Source organism: Oncorhynchus mykiss, chromosome 10, assembly GCF_057628025.1.
Source record: "Oncorhynchus mykiss isolate SJ-2025 chromosome 10, ASM5762802v1, whole genome shotgun sequence".
Classification (NCBI taxonomy): Eukaryota; Metazoa; Chordata; class Actinopteri; order Salmoniformes; family Salmonidae; genus Oncorhynchus; species Oncorhynchus mykiss.
In genome coordinates, this window is record NC_143031.1 from 28,359,992 (window position 1) to 28,386,782 (window position 26,791).

Sequence of the window (26,791 nt, forward strand, 5' to 3'; positions counted from 1 at the left end):
AACAGAAGATGGGTGATGCAACAGGTCAACGACTCAAAACACAGAAGTAAATCAACAACAGAATGGCTTTAACAGAAGAAAATACGCCTTCTGGAGTGGCCCAGTCAGAGTAAAATACATGTGTTATCAATATCTATATCCAGTCAATGTCAATAGAAATCTGTCAGTTTAAGCTAGAGATATGTGTTTTGCATTGGATGCGTCTCAATCTATGTCGAAGTTCCGCATCTGCAATGAAAGGTGACAGAACTAGAGCGGTGTTTATCAGACCATGAGACATCCCGAAGAGGTGCAACAGCACCTCTTCAACCTCAGGAGGCTGAAAAAATGTGGCTTGTCATCCAAAACCCTGACAAACTTTTACAGATGCAAAATCGAGAGCATCCTGTGGTGCTGTATCACAGCCTGATACGGCAACTACACTGCCCTCAACCGCAAGGCTCTCCAGAGGTTGGTGCGGTTTGCACAACACATCATCAGGGGCAAACTATCTGCCCTCCATGACACCTTCCGATGTCACAGGAAGACCAAAAAGATCATTAAGGACAACAACCACCAGAGCCACTGCCTGTTCACCCCGCTATCATCCAGAAGGCGAGGTCAGTACAGGTGCATCAAAGCTGGGACCGAGAGACAGAAAAACAGCTTCTATCTCAAGGCCACCAGACTGCTAAACAGCAATCACTAAACTCAGAGATGCTACTGCCTACATTGAGACCCAATCACTGGACACTTGAATAAATGGATCACTAGTCACTTTAAACAATGCCACTTTAAATAATGGCACCATAATAATGTTTACATATTTTACATTACTCATATCACATGTATATACTGTATTTTTTACCATCTATTGCACCTTGCCTATGCCGCACAGCCATTGCTCATCCATATACTTACTTATATGTACATATTCTCATTCACCCCTTTATATTTGTGTGTAAAAGGTAGTTTTTGGGGAATTGTTAGATTACTTGTTAGATATTACTGCACTGTCGGAACTAGAAGCACAAACATTTCGCTACACTCACATTAACATCTGCTAACCATGTGTATGTGACCAATAACATTTGATTTGATTCGATCTTTCTTATATCTCTTAGATATGGGACAAACTTCCTTTAGATTTCTGTTGTTCCATGAAGTGAATATGTTATTCAATGCGTTTGTATGGGCTAATAGCAGTAAGGCCAAACATTTTTTTCATCAAATCATTTTTTAAATATATATTTTGTGATACCTCAAGGCGTCTCAAAATTGTAAATCAAATAGCTAAATGATCCTTGGTATAACCTTCTTCAAATAATTCCATATAATGTAGTTAAGTAGAAACCCCCCTCTCCACCCTGGCTTAGACAGGGCTATGCTGTGCTTCTCCACCCATATAGTATAGTCTACATGGTATTTAATTGACCACACATACAGGCACACTTGATTTCACACGCCCAACAAAAGAGAAGATATGTAGGCTACTGAAACTAGTCAATCAGCAAGAATTAGGTTATTAGAGTTTGTGAATATTGCAACAGAGGTGCTTTTAATACAATAGATGGCAAATAGCCAACAAAACAAAGACAACCGTTTTGAAATAATCTGGCATATATTTGATAGGACTGGGCAATTTGCAGGCAGACACAAATAAATGTGTTTTCAATATATATTTCCAGTCAATGTTGGAGCCAAAACTTTAGCCTGTCATATTTAGTAAATAAATTTCCATGGAAATTACGTATGCTATGATGCGGGTAAGGTTGTCTCTCGCACCCACAGTACTGGTCATAAAAAAAGCTAGCTAGCTGATGGATGCAAACAATGTTCTTCCCCAAAAACATAGCAAAACAACATAATATGTTTCAGTAGCTATTGTCAGCTAGCTAACTATACAGCTTGGTGTCATCATCTAAAATAACCCTAATTTATAAAACAGTTCTTATTTGATTAATGGTGGTCGGACCCATCTATGAGAAGCTAGCCACAATATGGATTAGCCACCATAGTTCACTTTGCAGTTAGCCTTCAAAATAAAAGTACGTCATTGACAGTGATGCAAATGAATACAAATAGTAGAATTATGCCATAATTGAATAGATCATAATAAACGAGGTTGGAATGTTGTTATACAAAATCAACAAAAGACAATAATTTGTTAATTTGACAAAAATCTGTTGAAATCACACTGGATGTATTAGAATATAGAATTGCATTGGGGGCATACTTATTTCATTGTACAGCCTTACCTATGAATTGTGGATCAATGACATGGGGTATCAGTCTACTCAGTGACACCCAGAGAACATTACCGTTGTAGCTCTTATTGCGTGGCTTTGAAACAACTGAATTGAGCCACATTTATTGTCAACCTACCATGTGTATTGAACATTATTCCAAAAGAAAAACAATACTGTGTGGATGTTTTGGAGTCTGATAACTCTGAGGAGGGCGTTGTGAAAAATATATTGGGTATTGAGTAGACTGATACCCCATTTCATTGATCCCCAATCCTTGGGTAAAGCTGTACAGTGCAATATGAATGTCAATACACACAATAAGCTGACTGGGGAGGTGATTTCACACAGTCACAGTCCCGCGACAAGAATTACAACACTAATATTTGCGTAACTCTTCACAGTTGTGTTCTGTGGGTGTCACCGAGTAGACTGATACCCCATTTCATTGCTTCACATTCCAACCTTGTTTAACATGATCTAGTCTAAATATGGCATGATTCCACCAATTGTAACCTGCTGCATCACTTTCAAAGAGGTACTTTTATTTTGAAGGCAAACCGCAAATTTCACTATTGTGCCTAATCCTTATTGTGGCTAGCTTCAAAACACATAACCTGGTCCGGTTGAGCCTCACTAGCCAGATGAAGCTAGCTGGGTGCTTATAACGTTAGCTTTGGGCAACTGGGTTAAGTAGTTGGCTAGCTATTTATTTTCATGAACTGAAGTTCAATTTCAGTAGGTGAACAAGTGGTTACCTAGCTAATACTTACTCACAAGGATTCCTAAATCATTGCTAAGAATAATGAAAATGACTGCAGTTTTTACTGGTCATTGTTTTCAGGCTGATTGTATTGGTGCCAGCTAGGTACCAAGCTAAAGCTAACTAGCTACCCAAGAAGTAGAGGTCAAACAAATAATGCCTTATTACCAACGCAGTATTGTAAACACATCGCTCGTGGCCGGTGTGTGCTTGTTTACAGACTTTTTTGTTCAGCTTTGACAGTGCTACTGTTAGTAGTGGGGGCACTTGGCTTGCAAATGCAAAAACATTCTATAATAGAATTGTGTTATTTGACGTGTATCTTTTTTGACACGCAAAGACCCAAACGGCGTTCCATAGTATGCTGACATCACCTGGTGGTAAATTAGTTAATAGACCAATAAGAAAGAGAGTTCCAGACCTCTCTGCCAACAGCTTCCTCTCTACGCTCAAAACACTCCCAGACAGTCCTAGAAAATTTTTTTGCTTGAGAAATTGCCCTTTGCTAAGAAGCTATTTTTGTTTGCTTTTGACCATTTTAATTGAAAACAATCACAGTAAGGTACTAAATTGTTACCCAGAAATGATTTGATATTGAGATAAAAACAGCTGACCTTTAAGACCTTTAAGTCCTGACTCCTGAACCCTACCTTGTCCAGGGTCAGCATGTAGAAGTTACAGATGTCGTTATCCTGGGCGTGTTTGATCCTGGCCCGACACTCCTCCTCATCGATCACCTCTCCTACATACTCATTCACAAACTCCCCCTGAGAACACACAACCATGACAGTCAGCAGGAGAGATACGGTGGAACACTCATTGTAATATTAATCATCAGGTATGAAAGTAAGGCGGTACAGACCAGTACGGCGTCCCGGCAAAATAAATTGTGGGGGTACACTGCTGGTAAAACATGAGCCTATCACAATTAATACAACATGCCAAAAAACCTATAGTCAATCACGTCATTACTTAACATTACTGCATGTCAGAATTGACTGTATACGCTCCAAATTGTGTTGTGGTTCGAGGAGAACACTTACATTTAGTCAAGGCAGAGATGAGTAGCCGAGACCAAAGCGCGCGTGGATAACAGTGGATGCATCAATTCAGGCTACAAGCGTAGGCCTAATGACAATCGCAGAATGTCATTACAATACATGTACTGTAGGTGTTTTGTAACAGATGTCTCTTTCCATTCATCAAATTTCAGGTGCACAGTGCACTGTTGGGGTTTGGATGCTGAAATGTTCCTACAGGAGCACCTTTGTTAAGTGATTGTTTGACAATCAGATGAAAAAAATCATGATTGCTTGTGTTTATGCCACATTAAAATGGATAGGGCTAAGGGAAACTAAGTTTTCCCTAAAATAAATGTAATAAACATTATATAACCTAATTAGCTTACTCTTGTCTATACAGCAATAAAGAAAATGATTCAACATAGGCTACTACAACAGAAAGCATGATTTGACCACAGAGGATCATTAACTTCTTAAAAATAAAAGCTGTGGATGGTTTTAAATCGCATAGCCTACAGTCGGAAGGGCCCGCATTTTGGGCAGCACGTGCTGCAAATACCAAATAAATTGTTGAGTTGTGACTGTCAGTGAAAAGCAGAGAGACCCAGCCAGGCATATCGCAATATTTAAAATACAATCGCGTAAAAGCTTGAACAGCAAATGGCTATTGGAAAGTTTGGAAAGCAAATGGCTATTGCTGTATAGAGATAACAATGAAAAGACACCAATCTGTCTTTTAGTTATCAAAATTCTTAACTTTATTGATTGAACAGAAGCCTATCTTATTGGCACCAGCGGAGAACATCAGCCATATCCCCAGTGAGTGTGCATATTCACTGTCTTTATCATTGGGTCAGTGTTACTTTTGTTTGTTTTTGGAAAATAATTTCCTCCTCCAGGTTAGATGGATGTCATATTGTTTTTGTGTCTCCCTTTTTCGTAGGCCGATTATATGAATCAGACAATATAGTTTTTATGGATCTGTTTGTCAGTGTCAGCAGAGTAGGCTACCCTGTAATTTTTGTAGTATACTTGGGGGGGTCCCGTACCGGTAAGAAATTAAATCCATGATTTCTTGAACAGCCAAAAGATTGTGCATATTTTCTAGAAAAAAGTCTGCTGGGACTGAAATCTGTCGGGATTGAAGAAGAATCAAAGTCCCTTTCAATTCCATAGCTTTTTGAAAATAGTTTTAGCCCCAGGGGATACAGTTTCATGGCGGCACATTGATCTCTACTTAATTTACTCTATAGTTGACATGTATTACCTTCTTGATGTCGTGGGCACAGCGGAGGCCCCAGCCTCGTGCCAGCGTCCTGAAGATCTCCACCTGGCTGTACTGGCGCTTGGTGAAGGCCTGGTTAAGACAGCCCTCCCCTGCTGGGCACACTTGGGGGTGGCACTCATACATCAGCATGCGGTTGATACACTCAGAGTCAATGCCACAAGGGTTCTCGTCCGATGCCTTGCAGTTACAGCGCGGGATCTCTGATAGGTCGGCCGTAATGAACTGCACCTTCCCGATTGGCCTATTCACCTGAGGGGTAGGAGAGTGATGTCAGAGGAATTAAGATGTCAAGGGGATGTTCTAATACTTCTACAGCTCAAAACTTAAACTTCATATATACATTTTGTGTGGCAAGAGGTGAGGCAGTTACCTTGATGTGTCTGTATGGCGGGGGTTTCTTGTCGTTCCTCCTGTCCTCCTGAAGCTGTCTCAGTTCTTTCTCTGCCTGCAGTTTCAAAAACCTGCTAGCAGCTTCCTCCAAAGCTGGGGAAAGATTAACATTAAGTCAACAACAATCCTTTTAACTTTGCTTTGTGGAAAGTAAAAAATGTTTACGTGGGAACAAATAGTTACTTTGGAGGCGACAACAACTATTTGAATACAGATCCCCCCAAATTACTACTTTTAAAACTATCTGAATATAGATCTCAGAAAATAACTACTTTTGTAAACTATTTGAATGCAGATCTGAGGAAGTGACAACTTTTCTTAAACTATTGGATTGGCCGCCTTCAACTAATGGCAGGCCTGTATCGGGAAGTATATGTTGAAAATAGAATGAATAGAGCACACACAATCTCCTATACTATTCCAATCTGTCTGACAGTCATATTTTATTTACACAATACATTTCTATCTGAACATTTTTGCAAATATCCATTCTCCTGAATGTCCATTGCCCCAGGTATAAATAATCAACTCAAACCTATTAACCAATGCTATTTTGTACAGATAAGTATGAATAGGTTGGGATGCTCAACTACTGTATGACTCTTTCAACATGCCACTGAGAAGGTTGAAAGTTGCAATTCATTTTATGATACCTTAAAATACTGCAGAGGTTGGCATCTGAGGGTAAATGTTCTTGTTTCAAACACACACTATAACATCTTCAAAGGAATAGTTTACTCAGCATCAGGGGAGCAACTTTGGTTTTAGAAGTGGGGGAGACATAATTATTATAATACATTTTTTTCATTCGGATAAACACTCCAAACCGCCTACCGACCGCTCAGAGGCATCCGCATGGTCTTAAAGCACACCCGTCCTCGTTTTGTATCACATTCCTATGATAAAACTGTGGGGGGGGGGTAAAAATTATATTTCAGAATGTGTGAAAGTTGCGCCCCTGCTCAGAGTGCAAACTAACATGATTTTCAACCCACCTTGGCTGTAGTTGATTCAAGAAGGCAGTTTTGGGATATTTTGTTTACTTTCGACACTTAATAGCAATATATTGTTACGCTTAATATTAAACTGTTCTTGAGCCTGTGTAATAACACTGTAATTACTTTTGGAGCAACATTTTATTAGAATTTTATTACACACACTTTGGTAATTGCATTTTAATTCCTCTTGTAACTACTGTACACAAGATAAATAGTGACTGTTCCTTATTCCACACACATGTCATAACTCCATTATTATGAAATCTGTATTTATTTTACCAAGTATGTTGACTGAGAAAATGTTCTCATTTAAGGTAGGCTAGTTAAGAACAAGTTCTCATTTACAATTGCGACCTGGCCAAGATAAAGCAAAGCAGTACGACACAAACAATAAGACAGAGATACACATGGAATAAACAAACATACAATCAATAACACAATGCTTTCTGTGGTGGTGGGGCAGCCAGCGGAAAATATGGAGTGTAGGGGTTTGTAATGTTCTCTAGTTGCGCCATGATTGGCTCAGTGTTCTGTCGCCCAGGAAGATTAGCTAACGTTACGGCTTTAGCTAATGGGGATCCTAATAAAAATTCACAAATTCACTCATGGGCACACTACATCACCGAAAAATCTGCTAGAAAATTCAAGCCCCTTGGATGCTGTCGTGGAGTTACAATAGAAGCGCCCATCCAAGAAGGCTCAAATTCATTGGACACAGATAATATCACGTCAAATTACGTTATATTTACAGTAGCTTGGATTGGACTGATCATGTCAACATCATACTTTCCTAATCTTAGCTACCAAGCTTGCAGTCATCCTCATGAATCAAGTTGACAATCTACCGGTAAATACTTTTCAATCCTTGTCATATGAAGAGAAATAATGAAGACGTATCGGTGCTCATCGGCCATTGGACATAAACATTACAAAACAAGTTGGAAATGGCAAATTCAACATTGAGTTGTTTGGAAAGAATCAGTGGCTAACTGCAAGCATTGCAAAGCAATCACTAGCCTGCTATTCAGTGGAGTGGGGGTGTGGTTTCAAGTCTGGGTTTAAGGGTCTCTTTTCCAAGCTTAAAAAGATAAACTTTCAACATTGGCCATGCTGTCAATCCAGCATGACTTATGCTGTGCTCAAAACAACTGGAAACTCGGAACTGGGAAATCTCAGACTTCAGTGAGTTCAAGACCACTGGTAACTCGGATAAATCTAGCTCCGACTGGGAAAATTCTGAAAAAATGTGGGGGCTCTTTCTAGAGCCAACAAGAAGAACAACCGTGCCGTGCCACCTTCCTGTTCAAGTGAGCACAGCACAACAAGGTGAACTATAGTAAGATGGCGCCGACAGACATGGCAGCTCTGCTTCTCACTCCTAAGCAACTTTGCAGTATGTTTGCAGTATGTGTTTTGTGTTTTATTTCTTACACTATTAGCCCAAAACTTTTTTTTGTTGTTGTTGTGTTATTACATACAGCCGGAAATAACTTTTGAATATCAGAGCGGCGGTAACACACCAGCATTACAACCAGGAATACGACTTTCCCGAATTGGATCCTTTGTTCGCACCCCCCAGGGCAATTTAACCTATCCCTGAGGATGCTCAAAGACGCCGCCAGCGGAGAAGAGGTATTTGGAGTATACTTCTAGTTCAACTCAGGAGGCGGGCACACCATCCACCACTTACGAGTATGTTACTCGCTAATGTTCAGTCTCTAGACAATAAAGTAGACGAGCTCAAGGCGAGGATCTCCTTCCAGAGAGACATCAGTCCCCATCCATACAGCCAGCTGGGTTCTCAGTACATTACGCAGACAGGATTAAATAACTCTCCGGAAAGAAAAAGGATGGTGGTGTATGTTTCATGATTAATCACTCATGGTGTGATTGTCATAACGTACAGAAACTCAAGTCCTTTTGTTCACCTGACCTAGAATACCTAACAATCAAATGCAGATCGTATTACCTCCCAAGAGAATTATCTTCGGTTATAGTCACAGCCGTGTATATTCCCCCTCAAGCCGATACCACAACGGCCCTCAAGTAACTCCACTGGACTTCATGCAAACTGGAAACCACATATCCAGAGGCCGCATTTATTGGAGCTGGGGATTTTAACAAAGCAAATTTGAGGAAAACGCTACTGAAGTTCTATCAACAAATTGACTGTGGGTACTCGCGCTGGGAGAACACTCGACCACTGCTATTCTCTCTTCCGGGGGCCTTCCGGGAAGGCCCTCCCCCACCCACCCTTCAGCAAATCAGATCACGACTCCATTTTGCTCCTCCCTTCCTACAGGCAGGAACTCAAACAGGAAGTACCCGTGCTAAGATCGATTCAATGCTGATCTGAGCAATCGGAATCCATGCTTCAAGATTGTTTTGATCACGCGGACTGGGATATGTTTCCCGGGGAGCCTCGGATAAAAACATTGATGTGTACACGGACACAGTGACAGAGTTCATTAGGAAGTGTATAGGGGATGTTGTTCCCACTGTGACGACTAAAACCTACCCAAACCAGAAACCATGGATAGATGACAGCATTTACGCTAAACTGAAAGCGCGAACCACTGCATTTAACCATGGCAAGGTGACTGGGAATATGGTGGAATACCAAAAGTGCAGTTTTTCCCCCATAAGGCAATCAAACAGGCAAACCGTCAGTACAGACACAAAGCGGAGTCGCAATTCAACGGCTCAGACACAAGACGTATGTGGCAGGGTCTACAGACAATCACGGAATACAAAGGGAAAACCAGCCATGTCACGGACACCAACGTCTTGCTCCCGGACAAGCTAAACACCTTCTTCGCCCGCTTTGAGGATAACACAGTTCTATCGATGCAGCCCCTTCCCAAGGACTGTGGGCTCTCGTTAAGCGTATTAACCCTCGCAAGACTGCCGGTCCAGGCGGCATCCCTAGCCGCGTCCTCAGAGCATGCATGTTTATGGACATATCCAATCTCTCCCGATCTCAGGCTGTTGTTCGCACTTGCTTCAAGACGTGCACCATTATTCCTGTACCCAAGAAAGAAAAGGTAACTGAACTAAATGACTATCGCCCCGTCGCACTCACTTCTGTCATCATGAAGTGCTTTGAGAGGCTAGTTAAGGATCATATCACCACTACCTTACCTGACACCCTAGACCCACTTCAATTTGCTTACTGCCCCAATAGATCCACGGACGATGCAATCCCTATTGCACTCCACATTGCCCTATCCCACCTGGACAAGAGGAATACCTATGTAAGAATGACTACAGCTCAGCCTTGAACACCATAGTGCCCTCCAAGTTCATCATCAAGCTCGGGGCCCTGGGTTGGAACCCCACCCTGTGCAACCGGGTCCTGGACTTCCTGAAGGGTTGTCCCCAGGTGGTGAAGGTAGGAAACAACACCTCCCTTTCACTGATCATCAACACAGGGGCCTCACGAGGGAGCGTGCTCAGCCACCTCCTGTACGCCCTGTTCACCCATGACTGCATGGCTAAACACACCTCCAACTCAATCGTCAAGTTTGCAGGCGACACAACATTAGTGGGCCTGATTACCAACAATGACGAGACAGCCTACAGGGACATGGTAGGGGTCCTGGCGGAGTGGTGCCAAGAAAATACCCCTCCCCCAACGTCAACAAAACGAAGGAGCAGATCGTGAACTTCAGGAAAAGGCACAGGGAGCATGCCCTTATCCATATTGACGGGACTGCAGTGGAGAAGGTTGAAAGCTTCAAGTCCTCAGCGTACACATCACTGACGATCATCTGAAATGGTCCACGCACACAGACAGTGTGGTGAAGGAAGCGCAACAGTGCCTCTTCAACCTCAGGAGGCTGTAGAAATTTGGCTTGGCCCCTAAGACCCTCACAAACTTTTACAGATGCACAATCGAGAGCATCCTCTCGGGCTGTTTCACCGCCTGTTATGGCAACTTGATTGCCAGCAACCGCAGAGCTCTCCAGACGGTGGTATGGTCTGCCCAGACTGCCTGCCCTCCAGAACACCTACAACACCCGATGTCACAGGAAGGCCAAAAAGATCATCATGAACATCAACCACCTGTGCCACAGCCTGTTAAACCAACTATCATCCAGAAGGCGACGTCAGTACAGGTGCATCAAAGCAGGGACTGAGAGACTGAAATACAGCTTCTATCTCAAGGCCATCAGACTGTTAAATAGCCATCACTAGCCGGCTACCACCAAGTTATTCAAACCTGCACCTTAGAGGCTGCTACCCTATATACATAGACATCGGAATCACCGGTCACTTTAATAAAGGAACACTAGTCACTTTTATAATGTTTACATATTGCTCTGCTCATTTCATATGTATATACTGTATTATATTGTACTGCATTTTAGTCAATGCCACTCCTACATTGCTCTTCCTAATATTTATATATTTCTTAATTCCATTATTATACTTTTAGATTTGTTTGTATTGTTGTGAATTGTTAGATATTACTGCACTGTTGGAGCTAGGAACACAAGCATTTCACTACACCCGCAATAACATCTGCTAAATATCGTTTATGTGACCAATAAAATTTGATTTGATTTCGAGTCCAAAAATGATGTAATATGCCAGGGAGATATGTAAACTGCAGCTAAGAAAGTAATACTAAGTGTATGTTATGTAGTAAGCTGTTAGTAGCCCATGTGCCTCACCCTAATAATTTGTTCCCGTTTCCCTTCATAATTTAGCTTACTGTTCTGACTTGGTGGTGCACATGTAGCCTATAGCATTTTAGAGAAATGTCATCATCGAAATATTGTAAGAGCTTTCATTTTCTGATTATTTGCCCCCTTTATTTATCCTACGGTTCTGACTTGGTGTACAGGGAGAATACTGTAAGAATGGCCCATGTTCTGAATTCTGTTGCTGTACATTTCAAAAGTGCTGAACAAATAGTTATATTGACTACGTCCATCCTAACTCGCTCATGAATGTCTTAATCGAAATTACGGATTGCCTCTTATCTGCTAGTCGTCTCCTCATGCCATAGTTTGTACATTATATTATATTCCAATTCATGTTTTGTTTAGTGTTGTGTTGTGTAGTGGCTTTGCTGGCATGCATCTAAACATGTTTTTGTTTTGTTTGCCCCAGCAAGATTTACATGCTAAAATCGCCACTGCTAGAGACTTCCAGTCGGGCAATGTAAGAAGACGTGTTTCAGAGAGGTCCCCAATTAAACTTACATTTTTATGTTTTTTACACGCCTCTGTTAGTGTTTATGTGGATGTATCAGTTGGTTATATTATTTGAATCACTTTTCATGGTACCAAGACCAACCCGAAGAGAACTGCTTCGACTAACACATCGTCGAAGGCCGAAACAACTACTCAAACACCGAAAATGGCTGCCGCGGCCAACCCTGCTGCAGAGTTGGAGGCCTTGTCTATGACCACGCTTGTAGGTGAGCTAGCTAAACAAAGAGGTAGCCTAAAAGAGGATATGGGTTCTCTCATCAGCACTTCACTGGCAACTTTCCAAACTTCCATTGACACTTTTCGAGAAACAGTCAACATGTTTGAGCGAAGCCTCACTACACTAGAAGGTTTCTCCACTGACAACACTGAGCGGATTGCCGAGCTAGAGGCAGCTGTCTCTCATATGAAAATGGCCAACACAGCTTTACTTTCCAAGGTAGATTCTGTCTGAGAATTATACCAGAACGGAAAACATCTGGATTGTTGGCATCATGGAGGGAATTGAGACTGGAGTCAACCCTGTGAAATGTGTCTTCAACATGCTGGTGAAAGTGATGGGTAACGGTGTCTTTGACAAGCCGCCAAACTTCGACCGAGCGCACAGATCCCCCCCATACCCAATTCAGGGGAGAGTAAAGTTGATAGAGGAAGCGGCCCGGCTGGCTAGCTATGGCGGGAGGAATATGTGGCTGGCTACTTTGCTAGCTGGCAACGAACTGATTTTCAAGACATCCACTTGGATATTACTTTTCACATGAAAGCAATGTTATTTAATTTTTTTTGGTGAGAGCCCCCGATGACATCTTTATTTGATTTAGTTTAATTTGACTGAGATTAGTGGCAATGTTAGCCAATACATCACAATCAAATTGGCTGGCTAGCGGGAGCTGGCTGGACATACTTGACTGTTTATTATCTGGCTGGCTAGCTAATGCCCCATTTTAAAAAAATGCAATTTTACATGGCAACAAGATGAATGCTGAACTCCAGGTGCACACATGGATATCTGTATTTCATCTATACTTGGCTGAGAAGATTTGAGACAACAGCAAAATTGTGCTGACTTGCTAGCATGGCTAGCTACGCACAACAAAAACCAGAGTGCTCAAGCACTGACTGAATGTGGAGGTGGATTTAGCTAGGCACTTCTCCACCATTTCTAGCAGCTAGCTAGCTGAGATAGCTTGACATTTGGACAACTACCTAGCTAGCTACAGCTAGAATTGGCTAAACGAAGACCTGTATTCATGTAAGTAACATTGGCTGGCTGAATAGCTTAGCTGGTACTAGTAACACATGTTAAATATCCAACGTGAACGTGTTATGTTTTTGTTTCAGATAAGTTGGCATTAGCTAGTCATTTAACGTTACCTTTCTAAAGACTATTTGTTAATGCTACAATCTCAGGGTTTGATTCGGGTTACTTTCTTGTTGGTAAATTTATTTCATGCGACTGTAATGCCTTTGTTTGTTTGAGTGGGTGTTTGGATATATTTTGCTTTTGCCTCTACTGAGATTCATTGACGTTTTCATATTTTGGCATTCATGCTTGTGGGGTGCATTCCCTGCTGTAGTCTTTGTGGTTGCGCTGTGCCTGAGTATCATATTTTACTCCCTGTGGTTGTGGATACAGTTGCGCGGTGTGGCTGCGGGAGCGTGGCGTGGAGTGCACCCCTAACACAACCCATGGGCCTATTTGCATTTGTTAAAGTCAATGGATGTAACTGACCGACTATTGAGTGACACTTAATATTTGAGTTTAAACTATTAAAAACTGGCATTGTAAATAATTATGTTGGGGCGGCAGGGTAGCCTATTGGTTAGAGCGTTGGACTAGTAACTCAAAGGTTGCAAGTTCAAATCCCCAAGCTGACAAAGTAAAAATCTGTTGTTCTGCCCCTGAACAGGCAGTTAACCCACTGTTCCTAGGCTGTCATTGAAAATAAGAATTTGTTCTTAACTGACTTTTGTAGTAAAATAAAACATGTTAATTATTGGGAGCTCTCTTGTGTAGGGTAAGTTAAGTGGGAGTTTGACCCTATTTGGGGAGGCCTGCGGTCTGACTTAGAGGCGAGCATAGGACAGTGTTATTTTGTGCTGTGTTTATTTTGTTGTGCTATATTGAGGGTTTTATGTCAGGGGAGTGGGGGGGAGTTGTTTGCCTTCATTAACCATTTGATTGCTACATAACAGTATTTTGCCTAACTTTTCATGACATGCTTTTTATTTTGTCACAAGATATGACGCTTTGTCTTATACAGGGTTTTCATGTCTATTCTAGTTTAGTAATCTCAACTTTTAATAACTGGTCATTCAGATATTGGGGTGGGAGTTGAGAGGTCAGCTATTAGGTTTACAAGCTGGAACGTCAAGGCAATGAACGGCCCGGTTAAACAGACTAGAGTATTTGCTCATCTTAAGAATTTAAAAACCGATATAGCATCCTTACAAGAAACACATGTTTGTGCAGCAGATCATGGAAGACTCCGTAAAGCATGGGTAGGACAAATATTACGTTCAAAATTCAATGCTAAGGCAAGGGGAAGAGCTATACTTATTCATAAGAAAGTACAATTTACCGCTGCTGACATAATCTGACAAATTTCCAGCACTTTGTCTGCATTTAAGAGCCAGGCAGTATGTGGTGATCCATGGAGATTCCTTTTTCCCAGTAACAAAGAATTATCTTTCTTTTCACGTGCACAACTCCTATTCTAGAATAGACTACTTTTTCGGTGATAAAGCCCTTCTCTCCTCTGTTAAAAAAGTAGAATCGTCTGCCATTGTTATTAGTGACGATGCTCCTCTGTCGCTCGACCTCTCATTCAGATCGCCCCCCATGGAGACTTAACTCATCTTTACTTTCAAACAATTAATTCTGCACCATTCTATCGAATGCAATTGATGTCTTTATTGAGACAAATAAAACAGAATCGATCTCTCCATCTACACTTTGGGAAACAATTAAAGTTGTTCTTAGAGGCAAAATAATCTCCTATTACTCTCTTCTCAATAAACAACGGAAAATTAAACAACAACAGCTGATCGACGCAATTCTGAAATTAGACCAACAATACTCCGCCTCTCCATCACCAGAACTTTACAAAGAAAGGCTGATTCTTCAAACTCAGTACAATTTACTATCCACAGATAAGGCTGAGCAGCAGCTACTCCGCACCCGTTTTTATTTTTTACGAACATGGAGAAAAGGCTGGTCGACTTCCAGCTCATCAACTAAAGTGCAAATCTGCCTCACAGCTGATCCCTCGAATTCACAACACTTCAGGTGTCTTAACAGTTAGTCCTATTGAAATAGAAAAATACCTTCAAAAAAATGTATTCAGATCTTTACACGTCAGAATAACCTGAAGACAATTCAATTATGAATGATTTTCTTGACAATTTGGAAACTCTTACCATTAGTACGTTTTTGTTTTTTTTAAACATTTTTAATTTTTACATTTAACCTTTATTTAAGTCAGTTAACAACAAATTCCTATTTACAATGACGGCCTACACTGGCCAAACCCGGACGATGCTGGGCCAACTGTGAGCCGCCCTATGGGACTCTCAATCACGTCTGGTTGTGATACAGCCTGGACTTGAACCAGGGTGTCTCTAGTGACACCTCAAGCACTGAGATGCAGTGCCTTAGACTGCTGCGAAACTCGGGAGTACAGAGAAGAGAGAGGAAATTGATCAACCTTCGCAGTTAGAGGAGATTATTAATTCAATTACAGCAATGCAAAGTGGGAAATCCCCTGGCCAAGATGGCTACCCAATCGAATTCTACAATAACTTTTCTGCCAATGTTTGAAAACGCACTGGACCAGGGTGTTTTACCCAAACCCCGTGGGAGACTCCCCAAACATATGGAAGAAGGAACTCGGGTAAGATGAGACTAAAATTGAGCTTTTTGGCCATCAAGGAAAACGCTGTCAGGCGCAAACCCAACACCTTTCATCAAGAACACCATTCCTACAGGGAAGCATGGTGGTGGCAGCATCATGCTGTGGGGATGTTTTTCATCAGCAGGGACTGGGAAACTGGTCAGAATTGAAGGAATGATGGATGGCGCTAAATACAGGGAAATTCTTGAGGGAAACCTGTTTCAGTCATCCAGAGATTTGAGACTGGAATGAAGGTTCACCTTACAGCAGGACAATGACCCTAAGCATACTGCTAAAGCAACACTTGAGTGGTTTAAGGGGAAACATTTAAATGTCTTGGAATGGCCTAGTCAAAGCCCAGACCTCAATCCAATTGAGAATCTGTGATATGATTTAAAGATTGCTGTTCACCAGCGGAACCCATCCAACTTCAAGGAGCTGGAGCAGTTTTGCATTGAAGAATCTCAAAAATCCCAGTGGCAAGATGTGCCAAGCTTAGAGAGACATACCCCAAGAGACTTCCATCTGCAATTGCTGCAAAAGGTGGCTCTCCAAGTATTCACTTTTGAGGGGTGAATAGTTATGCATGCTCAAGTTTCTGTTTTTTTGTCTGATTTCTTGTTTGTTTCACAATAAATAAAAACAATTGCATATTCAAAGTGGCATGCATGTTGTGTAAATAAAATGATACAACCCACCCAAAAATCAATTATATCCAGGTTGCAAGGCAACAAAATACGAAAAATGTCAAGCGGGTTGATACTTTCACAAGCCACTGTATGTAATAATCACCTCTTCCTTCCAGGCAAACTGGATTCAGCTTTCAGGCTGTGGCAGAGGAATGTTTAATGACCTTGAAATTGATGGCACCTTTGCCAATTTCAAAAATCTCACTATCAAATGTAATCTACCCCATTCAAGTTTATTTTGGTATTTCCAAATACACCAGTTTATTCGCACTCAAAGCCCAAGCTTTCCAATTCTATCACCGGAGCTGGTCTGGATGCCCTTTTGAAAACACCTTTCCAACTAAAGGGACTTATAGCCCATATTTTTTAGATAATCATGTCCCTTGATAATCCGTCAGTCAGTAAAATCCGATCTGAGTGTGAAAGGGAACTTGGTGGAGATCTCTGATGAAGTCTGGAATGGTACTTAGGGTAAATGGAAGCTCCTCCTCCGGGTCAGCCTTCTACAGTTTAAGGTACTTCACCGTATCCATTTCAGTAAGGCCAGATTGTCCAAATTCTACCCAAATATTGATGGTACATGTGACAGGTGTAAAGGCTCTTTGGCGGACTTGACCCACATGTTCTGGTCCTGTCCCTGTCTGGCAGATTATTGGTCCACTATATTTAAAACACTATCTGAAGCATTTGATATAAAGTTGCAGCCTAGTGCAGAAATAGCTATTTCTTGAGTACCAAACAACAATTGTTCTCCCTTATAGCCCGCAGAAGGATTGGAAATGGAAGTCGATCAATTCTCCCTTAGCCTCTCTTTGGCTCAAAGATCTGATGCTGTTCCTAAAATAAATAAATAAACAAACAAGTATACCATTCGAGGGTCAACCAACTCATTTTGTTCCACCTGAGACCCGATGCTATCCTATTTTGAACAGCTCCAAGGCTATTACATTTTTCCTTGTATTGAAGTAACATTGTTGTATACCTTTGTTTTGTCTTCTGATATGTAAGTTTGCCTTTCTTTTTAAATGTGTTTGGAGACATTCTGTGGCGGGGGGTCGAAGGGGGACAAAAGGGGGAACAATTTACAATGTCTACATTTTATCTTTCATTCATAGTTAATAAAAATATTATATATATATAACAAAAAAAATTATATTGTTAGTGAAGTGCAACATTGTATCAAATCATCAACTGGATCAGGCCTAGAAGCTGTTGCTAGCAAACTTGCAACATTGCATCAACTAGTCTATTCAGGCCTCTCTGAGCCAGTGAGCTCAGGACAGACAGCAGATTTGTAATGATATTTCCAATGGATATATGCGATCATCAGGTCATGATATTTTTCTCTTTCACACCGAGGCTTGGTGATTATCAAGGCCAGGAGTGTTGGGAAGATTTTTAAAATACTGAGGAACTATCATTTGCAATGGATGTTAAAACAACAAACTTTGATTACAATGTGTTAGGTGACAAAAAAATTACTGAGAAGCTCTAACTTATTAGTGGTGAACGTGGTGAGTTAAGACAATCAGAAATCAGACATTACTGAATGGGCTCTTTCCTACACTTGCATGCAACAGGCCAGGTAGGCCTACTTCTATGCATGCTCAGGCACACGCACTCCCTCAACGTTATCAGGACAGAGAAACCTGACACATGCTTATTGCTCATGGAGGACTCCAAACAAACACAATGAAAAGATTGACAAAACTCGTAATTGTTATGGAATAAACCAAAACATGTTTCTCACAAGTGTAGCAGGTTGTGACATCCGCAAACATTTCCACTCCAAGAATGAGAATGGTAAATGACTGTAATTATTACATGCATTAACAGAAATGTATGTAACCAAATGACGAGGGATTAACGGTACATTTACTAAGCCTACTGGTGACATATAAAATGAGGAAAATAAACAATCAACCAACAATTCATACAATGAAACAAAAAAATTGCAATAATTGGTGTGAGACAACGCATTCTGGAGAGATGACAGCATGCATTCTGGAGAGATGAGAGCATGCATTCTGGAGAGATGAGAGCATGCATTCTGGAGAGATGAGAGCATGCATTCTGGAGAGCTGAGAGCATGCATTCTGGAGAGCTGAGAGCGTGCATTATGGAGAGCTGAGAGCATGTATTCTGGAGAGCTGAGAGCATGCATTCTGGAGAGCTGAGAGCATGCATTCTGGAGAGCTGAGAGCGTGCATTCTGGAGAGCTGAGAGCATGCATTCTGGAGAGCTGAGAGCGTGCATTCTGGAGAGCTGAGAGCATGCACTCTGGAGAGAAAAACGCCATGTCTTCGCCACACACCCTTCCCCTTCTTCTTGTTGGAACATTTTTAATTATACTCAAGACAAATTATCTTCACATATATTTTAGATGCTTTTCAATGACAGCCGCAACTTAATCAGCTAGACATATTGCCATGGGCACTGCCCAAATTGCGGGATTCCCAAATAGGCATAGGCCTACAAACTTGTGATTTGAAACAATCCACAGCTATTTAAAAAATAAAACGCTAATGATTCTATGAGGTTTAGTCATTTTGAATGTTTTTATTCAGACAGGAGAAATTATATTATTTTGCTAAATTTACTTTAGGGAAAGCCAGTGTCCTAATTGTGCACTGTGCACCTGCCAGTTTTCTTTCCAATTCGCAAGAGGCAAAAACCTGAGATGTGTATATAATGACGAGATGTTCATGTTTCCACCCTAACAATGAGAGTCGTTGTCCCAAAGGCGGGAAGTCAGACGACAAGCTTAGGTCTGCATATTATGCCCATAGAAACGCATTGGGCTTATTCTGGACAGATTTTGGCGAGAGTGAGCCCTCTCGCTTCGCCTCTTCCTCTCTGCTGAAACTCTCACCGGAGAAAGCATCCGAGTGAGCGAAACAGCACCCCTCGGTCTTACTATATGTAGCCCATGTATCTAATCCAGTCTGGCTAGAAATAGTATGACCTGCCATACACTTTTGGTCCAGAGAGCATCAGCTATATATGGTCTAAACATACAGACAGAAGCCGTGTCTAGCTAGACCTGACAGTTCATGACGCTTTTGTATTCTGATCATGGAGTTCTGATCATAAAATTCCGAACACGTCATGCGTCTACATTTACATTTAAATATGTCCACCTTGCCCACATTGTATCCATTCCCGCACTATATTCAAATGCCAGTATGCATTCTATAAAAGGTGGAATAGGCAAAACAACAGCTGATGGCAGTATCTAACTACTGTAGCTAAGTAGCCAGCTAAACTCTGTAGCCAGCCAGCAAGCTGGCTGTAACGTTCTTCGTCCTCCTCGTCTGAGGAGGAGTAGGAGAGATCGGACCAATATGCAGCGTGGTACATGTCCATGTTAATTTATTCAACAGAACACTAAACAAAATAACAACGGAGAATGAAACGAAACAGTTCTGAAAGGTGACATACACTAAACAGAAAACATTCACCCACAAAACACAGGTGGGAAAAGGCTACCTAAGTATGATTCTCAATCAGAGACAACGAACGGCACCTGCCTCTGATTGAGAACCATACCAGGCCAAACACATAAACACAACCTAGAAAAACGAACATAGACTGCCCACCCCAACTCACGCCCTGACCATACTAACACAAAGACAAAATAAAGGAACTAGGGTCAGAACGTGACAGTACCCCCCCCCCCCCCCCAAAGGTGCAGACTCCAGCCACAAAACCTGAACCTATAGGGGAGGGTCTGGGTGGGCGTCTGTCCGCGGTGGAGGCTCTGGCGTGGGACGTGGACCCCACTCCCTCATAGTCTCGGCCCACTTAAGTGGCGCCCCTGGCGTGGCGACCCCCGCCGCCGACCTCAAACTGGGGACCCCTGCAGCGGGCCCCGAATGGACAGGAGATTCCGGCAGCACCGGACAGGCGGGAGACTCCGGCAGCGCCGGAGAGAAGGGCGATTCCGGCAGCACCGGAGTGAAGGGCTCTGGCAGCTCCTGACTGACGGCTCTGGCAGCTCCTGACTGACGGGCGGCTCTGGCAGCTCAGGACAGATGGGCGGCTCTGGCAGCTCAGGACAGACGGGCGGCTCTGGCAGCTCAGGACAGACGGGAGACTCTGGCAGCGCTGGAAAGGAGAGAGACTCTGGCAACGCTGGACAGGAGGGAGACTCTGGCAGCGCTGGACAGGCGGGAGCACTCAGAGGAAGGAGACGGAGAGACAGCCTGGTGCGTGGGGCTGCCACTGGAAGTCTGGTGCGTGGAGGAGGCACCTGATAGACCGGACCGTGAAGGCGCACTGGAGGTCTCGAGCACCGAGCCTGCACAACCTTTCCTGGCTGGATACTCCCCGTAGCCCGGCCAGCGCAGCGGGGTGGAACAGACCGCAACGGGCTGTGCTGGCGAACCGGGGACACCGTGCGTAGGGCTGGTGCCATGTACCCCGACCCGAGGAGACGCTCTGTAGACCAGATGCGCTGAGCCGGCTTCAGAGCACCTGGCTCGATGCCCACTCTAGCCCGGCCGATACGAGGAGCACCGTAACGCACCGGGCTATGCCTGCGCACTGGGGACACCGTGCGCCTCACGGCATAACACGGTGCCTGCCCGGTCCACCTCTGGCCACGGTAAGCACGGGGAAAACAAAAAATTAACACCCCAACTCACACCCTCACCATACTAACACAAAGACAATTTATTTTTTATTTTTTTTATTCTAAATATTAGCTCGCTGGCTAGCATTTATGAGACCAGCAAACACTTTCCCCACACCCTAGGAACGTATTTCCGCCAACATTATAATGAAAAGGTGCCTCTGTCCCAAAAACACACATTTTATGACTTGTGGGAGGAGTACTGATGACGTCGCCCACTGTATGAGCTTTCGGTAGCCTGACTGCGTCCAGACTGAGGAAAAATCGGCACAAAATGCATCCCTGACCACCTCCTGAAGTGGTCAGGCAGAACACAATCAGACCACAAAGCTGTTGGCGTGCGTCTCGGTCAAATAAACGATCAATATTTCAATATTTTATTTGGACGGGCAAGGAGGTAGGTAGGGTGGGCCAGGCCCCCTAAGGCCCTCACATAATGCTGACCCTGCATGGCTCCCAAAGTTTTCATACTTATTCTCGGTAATACCAATTACCCCATGAATACATTCTTTAATAACCTTTTACTGCAGGGTCACACAGTGTTTGTTGGTAGTCTTAAACAAATCTATTTTGAAACAAAAGTATACACCTCATACACAATGTTATGGTCTTAAAAAAAGAAGACACCTACACCATGTCAGAAATAGAGTTCAAATGTAACTCTTCTGCATCCCAATAGTTTGCATCCCAATAGTACACTTTATATACATCACAGAAGACTGAAATATAACAAAACCGTTTGACATAGAAACACCATATTTTCTGCATATTTAAAAAAAAAAAAAGTTTTTTAAATTAATTATGAGATAATGAAATATATTAATAACATTCCACACATGAGGCCACTAGGTGATTTAAACTGCAGGAAAGGGCTACAAAAGTATACTCGGTAATAACAGACTTCAGAGGGGCAAATAAAACTCATAGAATTCAAAGGAAAGTATTACATCTTCTAAAGTCTGAGGGTGGTTTTAACCTTCCAGACTTGGATTTGTATCAACTCACCACCCAAGGCTTTTACTTGAGACATATAGTTAAATGCACTAAAGAGGAACAATGGGTACATATTGAAGATGTGCATTCTCATCCCTCAGAATATTTTTATGTGTCAATTTTCAAAGATAGAGCTAAGAATATTAACAACTTCATAGTTAAGAACATGGAAGAAAATGTTGTTATAACACAACCCTATGGAACAATCCTTGGATAGCTTTTTTTCACCGATAAATTGGTCCACTTGGAAAACTAAAGGCATAAAAACCATAAATGACTTGGTAATAGGAAATAAATGTATTTCCATGACAGCTTAACATTTTGGATTGACTAATGTAGATATTTTCAAGTACATCCAACTTAAGTTTTATATCACGAAATGTTGATTAGAAATATTTTGAACATCAGAGCAATCTTGAGGGAATCCTATTTGAGTCAGAAAAGGATATTCATATGATAGGTAAACTGTACAAAACCTTTCAGAGAGCATATCCAACTGACAATCTCTTAGAAACAAATATAAACTATTGGAATCAAGAATAAAAAAAGAACTGATGTTGGCACAAGATGGAGGGAATGTTGGAACATAACTAATGAGATTACAGTTAACGAAAATGTACTCTTAATCCTGTATAAACTAATGTATAGAATTTATTATACAAGAGACAAAATTCACAAATTCTACAGCACAACGGCAGAGTTGTCTGAAGTGTAACACTAACAATGACTCAATAATCCATGCCTTCTGGGAATGTTATAAAGTCCAAAAGCTATGGGTGGAGTTATAAAGTTGGCTGTCAGAACTATTACGATGTAAATTAACTTTCAATCCGTCTGTCTGTATATTTCAAGTCATGGCATATGAGGGCGCAGTGAGATAACCCGATGGGTTGGACGTTACTTTTCTTGTCAATCAAAAACTGGAAATCAACCAATCTTCCATTGATAATGCAATGGGAAGTTCAAATGCTTTATTATCTAAAAATGTAAATTGCGTGGGCGAGGGAGAGAAACAAAATGGTGCATTTTGAGACCATGTGGCATAGAGTGATGGGAGCGCTGGAGATGGGTGTGTGTGCTAGTGGGTCTGTGCAGGTATTATGTAGTTGATGTTTGTATGATGTTGTGGTTTGTATGTGTATGTTTTATATTGTTTATAAAATATCAAATAAGTTTCCTTTTAGTTGAAACTCTATTCGACTACCTGTATTATTTTAAAAGTTGGTATTTTCAAACTATTTCTAACTATTTTCTGCCCAGGTCTGTTGGTGTGAATACCTTTCTTGTAGATGACGTCTACACCCTTCCCCATCTTCTCCTTGTTGTTGGTGTCTACGTCCATGTAGGGGAAGACTCGGGCCTGGTAGGTCCACAGGTAGTCGTTGGAGCCAAAGAAGTGCACAGGGAACTCTCCTACATTGTGTCTCATACGTAGGATGTTCTCCGGAATGTTCTTGGGATGGCTGACCTCCGCAGGCCACCACCTAGACAGAGGATAGGAAGGGAAAAGACGATATGAATAAGAAAAGAAAATGGGTCACGGCCCATGGCAGAAAGACCCTACCATTTTGCAACCACTGCCATATTGTGAAAATAAAATGCAGGTGCATTTTGGTTCTCAGTACCTTGGATGTTTAGTAATGTCAGAACACTTCAGAGTTAGGATATTTTAGCATTGGGAATGTGGTTAAGGCAGGGGAGGACTTTTACTAATATACTGGATGCCCAATCTGCTTCTGCTTTAGCCATCTTCTTGTTGTTTTGCCAAAACAATGCTGAGCCAGTAAGGTTGGTACCCAGGCGGCTGTACTGACCTGTATCGGCCCACTTTGACCCACAGGATGTCCTTATAGTGGGGCTTCTTCCCGGCCAGGCAGTCATTGCAGAACCAACTGCCCTCGGGCATGTCGATGTTCAGACACTCCTGGTGGAAGGCAGCAGGACACGACTCACAGCACAGCAGACTGCCCCCTGTAGCATGGGAGAAGAATAACAGTTTGGCTACTGAACTGGTCTACGGGATTGAAAACACACGAGTAAACAGAGATGTAACTGGGATCTAGTGTTTAAGAAAATTGGACGCTGATCATGTAATGTACATGACATAATAGCGTACCTATGCATATCTGACTCTAACAACACAACATATGTGGAGGCCGGCGTACCTTCGGAGCAGACAAAGCACCAGCTGACATTGACATGTTCATGGTTGCGGAAGCCCCTGCGGGGGGTGAAGTGGTTGGGACACAGGAAGCTGTTGTTGGCCAGGACCACACTGCCCGCTGCCATGCAGTAGTCATTGGCATGGTACGCCACAGGGCAGCGCACACAGCGTGTCAGACGACCTACAGGACACACAACACAGGGGAGACGGGCAGAATGAGCTGTTAGTTAGAATACCTGGTATACATTTTCTTCCCACAGCTCACTTCAATTAGTTTGTCTTTCTATCATGCTGTTGAAATAAACTGAATTGCTGTGCAAAAATGTTTCTACATATTAACTCCAACATCATAATTTCTCCTGTGGAGTTCCCAATATACCGGGATTTCAATTGAGCAGAATTGCATAAAACAAAGCTAAACTAAACTGTGCTGGGTGAAGCAGAGCAGCACCCACCTTTGGAGACGGAGGGGTTGACAGGGTTGGTGATGAAGCAGGACAGACAGACGTGGAGAGAGCAGCGGAGACCCCGGTGCAGGGGGGCAGCGGGAGCGTGGTTGGCTATACACTCTCCATGGTAGAACTTCCCACACACTGGGATCATACAGCGCATCACGTCCTCCCCGGGCTTCTTACACGCAAAACAGGTGTGGACACCTAGCAACAAACAAATCAGCTTTAATCAATGGATTTGCTTTTACTAGCCAGAGAGATTTATGGATGCTAGGATGAGAGGATGACAGGGGAGAGAATCAGCAAAATAGTGTGTGAAACAATCAGAGAGAACACTTATAAGTCTATGTGCAACTAATAATAGTCTTTCCATAATTTTGTCTGAGCAGGAATGGGGCTTAAAAACATGACACTTTCATTGAAGTGGCTTCCATTGAATTGGCGACAAGATTTTCATACAAATATTCTAAAATCCGCATAAAAACAATATGCAAATTTTCCCAGTAGAGATGTGTTTCATTCAAATTGACTTGTTGCTGATCAAAGGTTGTGTGTGATGACGTAGTGCACATAAAAATAGCTTCTGCGGTTAAATTCCCATGTACCGAATAACAAATACAAGATCAAATGGATTTCCTTCGCATTTTCAACTCTACGCACGTATAGCCTACATGATGAGATTATTATGGACAAAAGAGCAAGATTATTTTTATTTGTCAAATGGCAGCCAAGCATCGATGATCATGTCACCAGAATAAGACCATCAATAATTATTGTAAAGGAGCATCAAGATCATCACCTTGCACCTCATCTCCCTGGGGAGTTTAAGTCCACACAACATGTGTGACTCCAGGTTTACTTCGCTAAGATGGTTATTATATCAATACTTGTGCATTAAAAGCGTTTCCACTGACATTTCTCACATAAATCATTTTACAGACACAAAACATTCCCACCTTTTTTGACGCATTTTGTTTTGTCAACATTTGAACATTTAACTGAAAAATGTTCTGTTTCCATCAGACCTGTAATAACATTTTTTATCCGACATGTACTTTACTCCCATAAAAAGGTTGGATGGAAACCTGGTTAATAAGTGGTTGTGTTTTTACAGAATATGTGCTTGACCCACCAGACTTGCACTCCTGGCAGACGAACTTCCCTATAGGAGGGTCTGTGAGGCCGATACACTGGAGGTGGAAGGCCCCACAACACTGGCCCTCACATAGCAGCAGCTCCCCAGTCTTCTCACACACCTACCATACAGTCCAGAAACATTTAGACAACATGACAACAACATTTACACGACTATCTGAAACAATGAGTAAAGAGCAAGTGCAGTCAGTCCATAATCACATATTGCACATTAAAACAACACAAGGTAACCACTCCTACATTGGTGATGCGAGGCCTACTCACCTGACACACATTCTCTTTCAATGAGGCAGCGCCCCCTCTGTCCCCTATGATCTTCTTATTGGGGGAGAGTGGGCCATCGCACAGTGAAGACTCCTCCCTCATGGATGAAAAGCTGTCATCCAAACTGGATGTAAAACCCTGAGGAGCAAAGAAGAGGAAAATCAGCAGGAGAGTTCAAACACTGTAACACGATTCCATGTAGAAACATTTTTTACATTTGTATTTTCATTATTAGATTATTATTGAGTAATGTCTATTTTACCATGTACTTTCTATGTTATTATCGGGTCAAAAATGGACCATAAAATAGAGCTTGAGATTTGACCTATTGTCTGACCTCTGGGTCTAGGGTATCCCTCCCATCGTCATGAAGATCAGTTTCCTCACTGGGGGGCTTGGTGACATCACAGTCTGGCCCCTTCTCCAGGCTGCTCTGGGTCAGGGGGCAGGGTGCAGGGGTGCAGGGTGTAAATGTGGAGGGTGCAGGGGTAGCTGTGGTAAGTTGTTTGATCTTTGATTTAGAAAAGAGTTGTCCAGAGCCTGGGAACAAAAACAGTCAACTTTGACCCCAAGACCAGACAGCCATTTGAATTGACAATCATTAAGTAAATGACAGCAGTATGACAAAGAATTGTGATAAACA

General features: G+C 42.3%; 1 protein-coding gene across 8 annotated transcripts in view; it reads right to left on the reverse strand.

Annotated features, from left to right (window-relative positions):
- Positions 1–26,791, reverse strand: part of LOC110533599 (histone-lysine N-methyltransferase, H3 lysine-36 specific) — a 44,437-nt gene that overhangs the window by 6,800 nt on the left and 10,846 nt on the right. For all 8 annotated transcript variants that reach the window (XM_036990007.2, XM_090186298.1, XM_090186295.1 and 5 more), the window contains exons 10-19: positions 26,486–26,688; positions 26,149–26,286; positions 25,862–25,985; positions 24,733–24,933; positions 24,279–24,458; positions 23,928–24,084; positions 23,392–23,597; positions 5,669–5,781; positions 5,278–5,547; positions 3,639–3,755 (exon numbers count right to left, since the gene is read on the reverse strand). In XM_036990007.2, the coding sequence (XP_036845902.2) occupies positions 3,639–3,755; positions 5,278–5,547; positions 5,669–5,781; positions 23,392–23,597; positions 23,928–24,084; positions 24,279–24,458; positions 24,733–24,933; positions 25,862–25,985; positions 26,149–26,286; positions 26,486–26,688 (1,709 nt within the window). The remainder of the gene's footprint in view (positions 1–3,638; positions 3,756–5,277; positions 5,548–5,668; positions 5,782–23,391; positions 23,598–23,927; positions 24,085–24,278; positions 24,459–24,732; positions 24,934–25,861; positions 25,986–26,148; positions 26,287–26,485; positions 26,689–26,791) is intronic.